This window comes from Papilio xuthus, unplaced genomic scaffold (assembly GCF_000836235.2).
Source record: "Papilio xuthus unplaced genomic scaffold, Pxut_1.1 DF827789.1, whole genome shotgun sequence".
Lineage (NCBI taxonomy): Eukaryota > Metazoa > Arthropoda > Insecta > Lepidoptera > Papilionidae > Papilio > Papilio xuthus.
The window spans coordinates 200,003-213,509 of NW_013530860.1; the positions used below are offsets into that span (position 1 = coordinate 200,003).

Sequence of the window (13,507 nt, forward strand, 5' to 3'; positions counted from 1 at the left end):
TAGACTAAATCACAAAGATACTACGTACATAATCTTAATTATTTTAAGAAGTTACACTTAGCAGTTAGCAAAGGCGTTCTATCCAAGTTGTAACTGCGTTAACTCCATCGCATTAAAGACTGGATTAGTTAAGTCGTAATTAACTTCGTTCTAGAACTTTTTTACATCTTCACAATGTATTTAAATTAAATATGAAGTTAGTTTGAGTTAAAACTCACAGTAGGGAATTGTCGTTAAAATCGACTATTCTAAAAGTTTTAAAATGGATACTTTATTTTTTTTATCGCGATGTTCGTAGTTTTGTAGTACAGTAAGAAAATACCTTTTTTGTGCTTTAGTACAGTAATTTCAATTTCTTTCTATATATCGTAAAAATCATATTCATCACAAACAAATGGAACATTTAATTTTAATACGATTTTATTATAGTTTTCACAACAATAGTTAAGTTAACAAAACGAATAAGATATGAACAATATCTTATATTAATCGTATATAATTCAAATATCCCATAAAATTATCATGTCACAATGTTAGTTACCATACTCTGTAGGTCTGAGAATCGGCTTCTATCTATTTTTAAACCCGCGCGGACGGAGTCACGGACGACAGCTAGTATATAAATCCAAAGACAATTTTTAAATCTTATTTTACTACTACTCCGTCCGCGCGGAAATAGAAAAAACTTAATTATTCGCCTATGTATTCTTACAAAGCGTTAAGCGGTTCTGGAGATATTTTCAAGCAAACATCCATCCAACTAAACATTCGCATTTATAATAGTAGTAAGATTACTCCGAGGTATCTTCACGAGCCCGTCTAAGCCACCGCCTTGTCTAGTTTAACACTAAGTGATAATAAATACGATTAATAACTAGTGAAGAATTGTGTTGAAAACTTATAATTCCATTATTTACAGAGTGTTACATTTAAATCATAAGAATTGCTTCAAGTTTTAGGAAACTATTTGGAACATTTCCAGTCCTTGATTTTGCAATCGTTCATAGTAAGACATCTAAATTATATCCACTCTTTTTTCTTAATCTACGCTTATTCTACGTGTTTGTTTAATTAATTTAACTACCAAAAATTTTTATGCTTAATTATAAAATATATAAAAAAAAATCAATAATCTCGTAAATTCTGTGTCATTTGGTGTCTAACGTGTCTAGTATTTACTAAACTCTACTCATTATATACTATAATACTATTTTGTTCTGTCTATATTTCGATAAATGTTTTATCTGTATTTATATGTTAACTAAATGAGAAATATAACAAATACATAAATATGTAAATATAGATACATAAAAGCACTCGTACGTAAGTAATCCTAGAATAAATAGGGTGTTATAAATTTCAGGAATAAAGCCAAGAAGTTAGAACGATTCGAGTGGAGTCGAGTCTGTTTTGATTCAATATATAGAGTAATAAATTGTGTCTAAAACTCGCGATTTTATGCAATTTGTAACAAAAACTTCAATGGCCGAGTTTCACTTCGGAAATGTGAGTTATGACGGCAATCAATATCAAAGCTACGAAACCGCTTCACCAAATAAATTCCGCGAATGTGGATAATGAAATGCTTTTTGTTCTTTTACGGTTATCGAAAAATGGACATAGAGATTATCTTTGATTTAATACGATTAACATTAGACTTATAAATATATATAGATTTGTAATATGTTCAAGTTAATTAACCGCCTCTAGTCTATACGGTTTATCTAATTTTAAATCTTACTTATATTATAAATACGAAAGTTTCGATAGATGAACGGATGGATGGTTGTTGCTACACGGTATCACCGGCTTAACGGATCTTCATGATATTTGGCACAGATATAGAACATAATCTGGAACACGTAGGCTACTTATTAAGTTTTTTCAATTCTACTCGGACGGAGTCACAGGCGTTAGCTAGTGTTTCATAAATGTATCAATTAATATGCCTCCTTGGAGATTTATAGAGGGACATTCGGTCAGATTTCTTATAATTATATACTTAATAATTAATTCAAACTTGCCTTGAGTCGCTTCGAGAGAAGTGTAGTTCATTGGGGCGAAGGCACAGCCGGATCTTCACTCTAAACATACTTATTTATAACATATAATAAAACTGAATCAATAAATAAGTCACGTAACATAGATATGTTAATGTGGCAATTATTATTTGTCGATAATTGATTCAGTTGTATCGACATTGGCAAAGACCCAACACAAGTCTAAGAGACTCAGCCTGCCGCGCCCACCAGCGCTCTCCCGCGCCCTCTCGCGCCCTCCCGCGCTCTCTTGCAACCTCAAGATTAAAACAGATCGCATTATTGTTGAAATTGCAACTTGATGGAATCTTCAATTGCATATTGTTTTTAGAATTCCTGTAAGAAATTTACAAAGCTATAAATTAAGGGCTAGTTATATTAGTTTTATTTTTTTACTACTATTTTATATTTTTGTATTTGATCTGAAGGTTTACACAACAAATAAGAGTGCAAATAATTGTGTTATCAGTTTTAAAATGTAATAAAAATCAAGATTTTGTAAGTATTTCCAAATCTCCGTGTCCAATATAAACATGAATTTACGTCGACGAAACATCTTTAAAAACTTATGGATAATATGGACCTTTGTTTTTAAAAGCAAATGAAAGTGTTGACAAAATGTTTTATACAGGTCTTTCGGCAATGGTATGATATTAAATCAAAGACTTCGACAAGATAGCACGCACTATTAATTACGTTGGGGCGAATTCAGTCTCGTGAATGGCAAGGGAAGGGATGCGTCTAGACATTTGATTGTAAAATAGGGGATGAATTTATTTAAGTATCTACAGGCATTCAAATGTTATAATATAATTTAGAAAATTTTATTTTACACTTTAAATAGATCTCGACCTTACTCTGTACATGTTAAGGTGAGTTTTCACTGCTGAAGAATCTGTAAAAAAATAACATCTCAATATGACTTATGCTATTGATATTTAACGTTGCAATTTTTCATGTAATTTCACTCAGTGCGAAGTTTTTAAACTGTAAACAAAATATATGTGTATAGTCAATTAATTTGAGAGGTGAAAGTTGGACAAGCCAATTTCCAAAGTGTGTTAAAGCGTTTTCTTTTTTGTTACATTGACCTACATATGTGAAATGTGTTACGCACCTTTTATCATATAAAATAGGTTGTAACAAATTACATTTTCAATTTATTAACTACTTATGTACATAAATAATAAGATTTGGTCTTGACCAAAACCTTGACGCTAATTGGACGCTTCCATAACTTTGGTTACGGTAGTGACCTGTTGGCCATTGACATATGCAATTGCAGATGGCTAGTCTACCTTTATTCGATGGAGGAGGAGAGGTATACAATGGTATATGTCGGTGATCGAATCTGGATGTACACCTTTCGGACCTGTCCAGTCATTTGTTTAATTTCTACACCAAGGATTGTCAAACTAATTACTTAATGGATAAAAAAGTAGAGTTACTAAAGTAACATGATAAAAATATTTTTACTGTTTTATCTCTCATTTATTTTTACTGTAGAAATTACTCGTACTTTCTTTATAAAACAAATTACACACAAAAGTATTAACGTCTTGTAATACACGTGTGAAACGAACTTATCAATATCGTATGGCTTTATATGAAAATAAAATATTTATTCAATATAACATGTGTACTCTAGCCAATGTACTCCGTTAACTACGTACAAATTAAAAACAAATAAATATAGAAAGGTTCACTCCTGTGGGACTTAAAGATATTTGCTGAAAAAATATAAGGAAAGAAATACAAACTACCCTCAGTTATACTTCGAGATTAATATTAGGTTTACATGTTTACCTTGTAGTGGAGATATAAAAGGTTAAAAAGTAAATGAATGAGTATTTTATTAAAAGTATATACTTGTTTCCACTTTATGCGTAATCGGCAAAATAACAATTTTATGTAAAAGATGGCACCAGCGATTAGTAGCCTTTGTGTTCTTCCGGACTATGTTCTATATGTATGCCAAATTTCAGTGAGATCAATGCAGCCGTTCTGGAGATATCTTCTAACATCAATTAGTAAAATATATGAAAGCTGTGTCCCAATAACGCGTTAAATGGAAGAACTTTGGCTAACCCTCTTACATTTTGGTTACTTTTTTTTTAGTTATCTAAACATGTTACCTGCCAGTAACTGAATCACAAAATAAAAATGTCCACTGTGAACAAACCTTTACATCAAAAACAGCAGAAACTACATTAATTCTCGTAGCGAGGTTTCCATTTTTCTCGCAAATACGTTTTCGTTAGTTTTTTTTTCTTTTTTATACATCCATCTTAAAACCAGTTCGCGATATCAGCGGGGCCTGGATTTTGTTTTCGAGAACTAAGCGAGATTGTTCCAATATAATTCCCCTCATTGCCTCAAATTGAAATCGCTCTCGGAACGTTCTGTTCCGGAGGTTTATTACGGCAAAAAAAGTTTCCATCTAAAAGATTAGATTTTTTTATGATTGTTGATTTTCAAATCGAGTTTTACCTCTTTTGACTTTCTTATTGATTCGATAAAACTGATAAAAACTTGTTAATTTGACCACTAACCTAGGAGGATAAAATAAATCGCAAGAAGGTATGTTATTTTTTTCATTGTAACCTGGAGCTTAAATTACTATATCGATTTTGACAAGCAATTTTGAGCAGAATGACCAATATGTTCTTCTAAACAAAGTCAAATTGATAACCTCCTTCTTTTTGAAGTAAGCTAAAAGTAGAAGGTTTCAGAACAGCAATTACAAATAACTGCATATTTCTTTCTATAATTTTGGAAAAATAATTATTTTTTACTTTTCGACTCAATTAAAAAGTCCAAAAAGTAAAAGAGAACTAAGAAAGGAGGTTGTTCTACTTTTTTAATATAAATTATAATGCATAGTACTCGTAACGGAAGCTTTGCCTATGTACCTACGTGTTGCATAGACCCGTCTTAATTATGCAAATGTTCGCGCTCGCCGTGTCAGGTCAAGTTGGTCGGGTAGACAGCTGTTGCATTGTTATGTCTTAGAACAATGTCTATAGTACGTTGTTTATTTGTGTGTTGTCTTAGGACGAGGTCAATTTCACAATTAGTTTTTTAAAAGAGAGTTTCCACTGTTGTTATACATGTTGAAAATGTATTTCTGTTTTTTCATAAATATTTTTTGAATCGGATGACAATATCAATATAACGACTTCTAATGTCTAAGAAAATCAATCATAATTTCCGTCTTTTCAGAGTCCTAAGGCTTTTAAATAGTTAAAGGTAAAGATATTGTAGAGCGTCGGTGGCTCAGGGGTCAAGCACTTGACTTGCAATCAGCAGGTCCTAGGTTCCAATCCCGCCATGTACCAATGTGTTTTTCGATTTCCGATTTACATATGTACATTTATCCGACGTTCTTACGGTGAAGGAAAACATCGTGATGCAACATGCAAATATCTGAGAAGAAATTCAAAGATATGTGTGAAGTCAACCAACCCGCACTTGGCCAGCGTGGTTGACTATGGGCTAATCACCCTTAACTTAGGTTAGGCTCCGAGCCCCTCGGTGGGGACATATAGTGAGCTGATGGTAATGAAAGATATTGTTATTGTATAAGATTTTAAAATTTTCTTTTATATTTTACATTTTGAAATCGTTATAAAATCTCTCTAATTAAAGCATTATGAAGCTCCGCGTAGGAGGCAGATAAAAATTCAAAATGCCAAGCGCTACGCTTCCACGGGGACTGTAAAACTTTAGTTATCGCTTTTTAAAATAAGAATAATTTTATGTAAAACATTAAAATAGAATATTCAATGTTATTGAAGTACATTTAGATATTTTGTGTGTGTTTTTAAACTTCACGAAGTATTTTCCATCAATTTAAGTAACACACTTCATGTTTTTTTTATCTCTACACCAGATAAAAACATGTGTATAGGAAAGAAAAACAAAATCATGCAGCAATTTTTATGTTAGTCTTTCTTTTTATAAATAATAATATTTTTAAATATATGTAAATACTCCAAACGTAATTGTAAATTAAGGAACTAATTAAACAAGGAACTCTGTGCAATATAAACAATTGAAGCGACCTCATCAGTAGATTAAAGCTCTATAGGCAGGCTGCACCCTTATCATTCGGCGAATAATCAGCCAAAACACTTCTAGACGTTTCCGCCTTTGTAAGCCTTCTGTTTGAAACTAAGCAAATTAATCCCAAACACTCTCCAGATGTAACTTTAACTTGTTTCATTATAATTAAATGTATTTATTTCAGTATGCAAACAACAAGCATGGTAATATGTCTATTTTGTAAATAACTAGCTGTCGTCCACGGCTCCGTCCGCAAATATGTGTTTTTCCAGACTATGTTCTACATGTGTGCCAAAATTTATCAAAATCCGTTCAGCCATTCCGGAGATAACTTCACACAAACATCCATTCATGTAAACATTCGCTTTGATAATATTAGGATAGTATGATTCCACTTTGATTTGAAACACTGATTGATGTTGACAATTATTGGTTGTAAATTGTCTTTGGAAACCTATGGGTGAGTACTGATGGGCTTGGACTTAAGTGACACGTTTCAGTTCAGTAAAATTTAACCAAAATGAAGGACCAAAAAAATCTATAATTTTTGTCTAACCAAAGAGCCCAGATGTGTTCTACTTTCGTATAACTTTTATAGAAATAGAGCTATATAAAGACTGCGTATTTTAAATGGTAAATATTTTCTGTCAAAACAACAAAAATACGAAATCGGAGCATCTGTTGCACGGAACTGTGCGGAACTGCGCGGACGGATGACTTTTTTAAATACTCGCATTTCGTTTGTTTGGAATAACGTCTGAATAAACGCTTGAACTTAGCATTTAAAAACGAACCTATTCACGTTCACATAGCTACAGATTAAACTATTATAAATGCTGTACTTAAATTTAAAGGTACAAAAAAAAACATAAAGCACAAAAAGTGAGGTTAAGTGGTAGTGTCGAAAGTATATTTCTAGCAGTGATCTTATCATGTAATTTGGAATTTATTTTACTTTCTTTTATGAAAAAAACTTCGGATATTCTATCCTAAGTAAGCTAATTGTATTGAGTAACAGGCACTTAATATATTACGTACTTGAGGGTCCCTTGAGCGCTGTAGACGGAAAGGCAAGATGTTAAACAAAAACAACCCTTCGCGGAACCCTAAATAATTAATTAAGATTCGCGCCCGGTGTTCGTCTTACACCAGATTTTTGACTATAGAGAAACGGACTAGGCAAATACCTACCGTTGTACTAAATCCTGTCAAGTTTCGCGATAGGTGAAATAAAGATGACATGTAGACACGTCTTTATGCCTTATGACTAAAAAATGTGCACACAGAAAAAAGTGTACGCAAAATGGTTCAGAAATCTTTAATTTTAATTGAAAGAATGCCCGCGCTTGACAGGTCCTTTCTCTTAAAATTCAAAGCCCTCAAGACACCACTCTTAAGTATATTTTGTAAACAGACATCAATTTCAACAAGGATCTGAGGAATATTAATTATAAGTGCCAAGGGAAATGTTGAGTTGTACAAGATCCTAATGATTGTTAAATTATTTTGAGTGTTGTGAATACAGATTTGAAGAATCAAAGGCATTTTTAATTACGATTACCAACAAAACATGATCTTGAGGTGTAGGTAGATAACTGATTCGTTTATCTCGGCCTTGGAACACCTCTTTTTTTATTATTTACACTTTTTAATATGCTAACGAAATCCTTCGGAAGGTAACTGTTAGTAAACCGGGGGTTCGACAAAGTGCAGTCGCACCGAAGTGATCAAATTTAACGAACTTCTAAAATGTATGGAACTGGACTTAGCCGTCGCTTTATTTCAAACGGCCGCATCAGAATTTCATCTTACTAATATTATGCGAATGTTTAGATCGATGGATGGATGTTTGAAGGTATCTCCGGAACAGCTTAACGGAACATAGTCTGGAAGAACTCATAACCTACTTACTGATTTCCGTGCAGACGGAGTCGGGAAACATCTAAATGTTAAAATAAAACAACTAATAATATTTTCAACAGCTTTATTGTACATAGTTTTTGTAACACGATACGATATAAGCATTTCCTATAACAGCATGCACAGTTCGCACCTAGCGCGTATCAACTACCCGGGACAAACTGAAATGAACTCTAATCCTATGCAATAAGATCTATTATTTAATGACAAAACTAATCACTAATAGTAATAATGTTGTGACATATCCATTTTTTTCATGAATATCGATATCGATAAAACTATTGTGTTCAAAAAATAAACAACAGTGTGTTAAAATTGAGTTGTCGATAGTTTAAGTGATTTTTTATCGATACTTTTTAAATAGACAGTTTTGTCATTTAACAATTACGATATATGTTATATGATAGATACTTGAAATATTCATTACACATATTTATTAATATCTACACAAACACGATGATATATTAATTAATGGGTCCGTATAAAGACTTCGTTAATAAAAATCATAAAACATATATGTATTCTTATGTAAAAAGATCAAAGGTTTTTAAAATAGGCTATTTTTGCTACTTTCCCAATATTTTTTACTACTTGACCGACTTATATACCTGAAAATTTCCAACCAATTTGAAATAATATTAATGAAAAACATCGATAACAAAGACCTCATACAGACCCGACTCTATTACACTAAAGGAATGATAAAACATCGAAATTCTCTATAAATTATAATTAACTCTAAATATTTGAAATTCATTTAAAAACAAAAAATTCATTATTTATACGTATTTAAATCATAAAATAAAAAAAATATATTAATTATTAGATGAATTACCTTATAATAATAATGAAAGGTGAAAATACAAAAAAATTATTACCAAATTCACTAGTGACCTTGGTTTTATATAGTTGTCTCTGTTTGTCACAAGAGAATGAAAGAGATAGCAATATGTTTGCGTCACTGGAGTGAAGTTCTATAAGACAGTTATAATTTAGGGATGTCCAACATTAACAACATCGATATTATTAGAGATTATATTATTAAGGATTATTTGGTGATAAAAATAAAACATTATATATTTTCAAATAATATTCTAAGCAATAATTCTAGTGAAAAATCAGTTAAGACCTAAGTTTAGAGAAATATAGCTTTTATAGCTAGGTACTATGAATATGAACATCAAAATTTGCCTTTTCATAGCCTTAATAATAGCTTTCTGATAATTGCAAAAGCTTCAATAAGAGTACATTATTCTTAATAAGTCAGAAATACTTAGATGTTAAATATTTCTTCGAAAAACACTACATTTTAAAACACACTACAAATAACTTTTTTGTGCAAAAATTAACCAATCAAATTCATTTTTTTTTCTTTCTGAGATTCACAAAACAAACATTTAATTTTTTTTATGTATATATAATTTAAGCTATGTACGAAACATCATACATTTTTAAGCAAATATATTAAAATTATATAGTTTAAAATTCACATAAAAGAATGTCACGTTATGTAATGAAAGTGTACCGACAAATTATATACAAAATGTTTTAAACTTTATGTAACACGCCATATCGTCTGATCCGTTACAGTAGAACTTTCAGCGGCAAACTGAAATAAAAAAAAATACATGTAAGTACCTAACAAACAAAACAATTATATTTTTTTTTATAACAGAAGGGGGCAAACGAGCAGCGGGAACACCGAGGTGTTCAACGACACCCATGGACATCAGCAATACCAGAGGAACTGTAGATATAGTTCAAAATCAAAGCTTTAATATTTCGTTACACACAAACTACACACTTCCTCTTAAACGCGTAAATATGACAAATAAATTTTAGATCTTTCTCTGTCATTGTTCAGTTTTTCTTTTTATCCACCCCGGGGCCGTGTTGCCGCAAATTTGTCAAAAGAATGGTATACGATCTAAGTGAATCACTGACCTCTATAAATGGACTTGCTATAAGACGTAACATTTAGTGCTTATTTTATATATATATATATATATATATATATATATATATATATATATATATATATCATAAGGTGGCAAACGAGCGAGCGGCCACCTGAAGTGACCGTTGCCCAAAGACATACGCAATTGCATATGCGTTGCCTACCTTTAATCCACGGAGGAGAGGATGCACAGAAAGAAAATATTTTCCCTTCCCATGCATCCTCTCATCCGGAAAGTCCACTTCCAATGTCCATCCTTTCCTTATAAGAGAAAGGGTGGGAAGGGAAAGAGAACTAAATGTGAATACTTACAGTGTAAGCCAAGTCGCCATTCTAGCATCGTGTCTCGTAGAGTCCGGAGCGGCCGATGTATCGAACCCATTTGATCACATCGTGGTCAGAGTAGTTCAGTTTGGGCTCAAATACCTTCAAGTAACGGACCTACGGACAAATATTATTGCTAAATTATATATAACAAAGTTCACACAATTCATTTTTGAATCTTATTTTAAACTTGCAGTTCATCGAGACTTCGTCTGCTGAATTTAAAAATGCTTTTATGTATATAATTCCCAAGGCGGGAGACTGAATTTGAAATTGTTTTTTTTTCCAAATGAAGGTTAAGGAAATTATTAAGAATAATACATATTTTACCTTGAAACCAGATGGTGCGAAGGGAACCTCAAAGCCCATAGAGATGGGTGGGCGTGTCCATTTCTTCTTAGTATCAGTTTCCAGCAGTTCAATTTCAGCGGACAACTGGGTTTCCTTCATACCAGCCATGCGCTTTATCCTGTGAACATTTAAATAAAAATTTAGATGTATGGATGGATGGACGTTTGTTAGTAGGTATGTCCAAAAGGGATCTAATGAAATTTGGCATAGACTTAGAACATAGTCTGGATGAACACATAAACTACTAATTAAGTTTTTCCTAATTCCGCATGGACGAAGTCACAAACGACAGCTAGTAGAGATATAAAAAATACACACGAAAACTTACTTCCAAACAATAGCATTCTCGGATGCCTTGTACTTCGCCTTCCCTTTAAGACAAATCAACTGTACTCCGCTCGTATTCAACGGAGTTGGAATCTTAACCTCAATCTTTTGTCCGAGCAATGATGGCTTGAAGTTGCTCTTCAAAACTACCTTCACTTCCATCTTAGTGCGGCCAACTTCACGCACTAGTGGTATAACACGGAATGGCAGGGAGATATCTTTAGTTGTACGATATCTCATAAGTTCAAACTCTCCGTCTGGTGGTATGAACGAAATGGAGTGTTCCGTTTCGAATTTGCTGAGTTTCACACATTGATGGAACTGACAGTCATCAATCACCACCACTGGCTTGCCAGAGCGAGCACCCTCACTGTCAGTGTTGCCAGATATACCACCTAGAATTGATAATATTAAAATTAAAATAAATAGCTACAGTACACACTTAATTTAAGGATAACCTGATATAGGTTTAAAAAATAACTCTAAAAAATTTAAGATGTCCCATGTCATGTCTAAAAGCAAGCTTAGCTAAGTCTGCTTTGATATAATTTTGTACAATAATAGCAGAAAAAGTTTGACAAAAAACTAAATTACTAAAGTACTACTTACCATTACCCTTTCCTTTGGCTTCCATAACAATTTTATCATTGATGCCAAACTTGCACTCTGGCATACCGGAGAGGTAAGACTTCATCACCACCTTGCCAGCAACATGGGCTGACAGCACTTGACCTATTGTCCAAAAAAGAAAAAAAAATATTACATAGATACTGAAAGAACAAAAGTTGCTTTTTATTTTAAAAATATGAAATATCCTTTTAATTTCCCAGGGCCATACAAATAGAGACAGTGTGTGTGTGTATGTAATCATACATTTTTTTTTAATATCATACCTTGTGGAGACATAAGTAAGTTGACATACTCCAACACATCAAGGAATAGTTCATTGCGTCTGTATTTTATGCCTTCGCGACGCCAACCAATCTGACCTGTCACCTGAAGAAAAATGTAAGCCTTAAAATTATGTTCTACGCAGTAAGTCACCAAGTTATGATGATTGAAATTACCTGAGAAGTAATCTGCGCCTGTTCTTCTTTGGAAGCAGATTTGATGCCCTGTTGTGTTATAAAGGTCTTAAGAACCCCAGTATCAGAGTTCTGAGGATAACCAAAGTCCAAGATTTCTGCAAAAATATAAATAACAGCTACATATATAATATTTTAGTGGAAAAAAAACAGTGTTGTAATCTTCTTTTACTTACCATCCAGCAATTCATAGATAAGAACAAAGTTATTCTTAATATTCTCTTCAGAGATCTTCCCGAAGTATGACTGCATGACATCAATAATCTTAAGCAGGAATTCAAACACCATTGCAGCGTTCACATTTTGCTTGGTTACCGCTGCCAACCAGATGTTGGCACGCTGTTAAAAAATTACTTAGTATTACGATTACATTCTCATGTAAAATTAGGTCAGATTTTGATTGATTGGATACATAACTTGGAACATAGCATATGAACTGATATTATTTACACTATCATTACCTATTTATGAAACATTCTTCCTAAGTGTTTTTATCTATTGTACTGTAAACAATTGTAAAAATTCTTTAATTGTGAACATATACACTATTATGACACAATCAGAAGCTGTATCATAAAATAGATAATTATGTAATTGTTAAATGTAAAATATAAGATTACTAGTTAACATATAATAAATCATGCAAAATTTGTTCATAATACAGTAAAGAGAAAAATAGGGGCGTTATTCATACCTTTATGTGAAAAAAAGACGTGCGGGCGATGTTCGTAACGGGCGACCGCACTTGCTGCCTGGCATGGATAACGTTCACCCTGAACGCATCCACTGCATTCCGTCCTATATCATCTCGATATACCCTCGAAATGAGTACTTCGCCTTTATGATTGTAGACGAATAAGCCTCCAATCATCTTGACTTCAGCTTAGGCTGTTGAAAAAAAAATCTTTTAAGCACTACCTACTTCCAAGTACGATTGGTTTATTCAATGGGACACTTTAATATGAGGGATAAGTCGATAAGCAAATCAATAAAACAGGATATGACCAATAAAATAAATTTTTAAGAGCTAACTCGAAGCATGAACTTACAGATAATGCGCTTACCTAGAACAACCAAAAGGCAATCATCGAGACCCAGCTATTTTCTAATTTCGTGTAATCTATTATAAGGGATCTAATGATACCATTTTACTCTAAATTATTTTAATTATAAAATGATTAAACTTCGATACCCGCCCCCAAAATGAAACGTCAATAGCATCAATGAGTTGCAGAAACCAAAGACAATTCAGATAACTTTTACCAAAAAAGCGACATCTGTCAAGAAACGTAACAAAATCAAAAAAGAGGAATGTTTTTATATAAGTTTTATCAAAACGATTTTTAAAATCACTCACTTAAATATGATTATCTTTATATGAATAATATTAACTTACCTAATCTAGGATCGCCTTAATGAATCATTAAAAATATTCTAAA

The 13,507-nt window shown here is 32.4% G+C and overlaps 1 protein-coding gene across 1 annotated transcript; it reads right to left on the reverse strand.

The window, feature by feature from the left end:
• Positions 1 to 8,846: 8,846 nt before the first annotated feature.
• On the reverse strand, positions 8,847 to 13,293 carry AP-2mu (adaptor protein complex 2, mu subunit). Its single transcript, XM_013308937.1, has 10 exons — positions 13,133 to 13,293; positions 12,763 to 12,956; positions 12,245 to 12,407; positions 12,051 to 12,166; positions 11,877 to 11,979; positions 11,593 to 11,715; positions 10,985 to 11,378; positions 10,636 to 10,774; positions 10,294 to 10,422; positions 8,847 to 9,633 (listed from the first exon to the last, which is right to left on the reverse strand). The coding sequence occupies exons 2-9, from the start codon at positions 12,937 to 12,939 to the stop codon at positions 10,315 to 10,317; spliced, it is 1,323 nt and encodes a 440-aa protein (XP_013164391.1). The 5' UTR covers positions 12,940 to 12,956; positions 13,133 to 13,293; the 3' UTR covers positions 8,847 to 9,633; positions 10,294 to 10,314.
• Between the last annotated feature and the right edge of the window lie 214 nt (positions 13,294 to 13,507).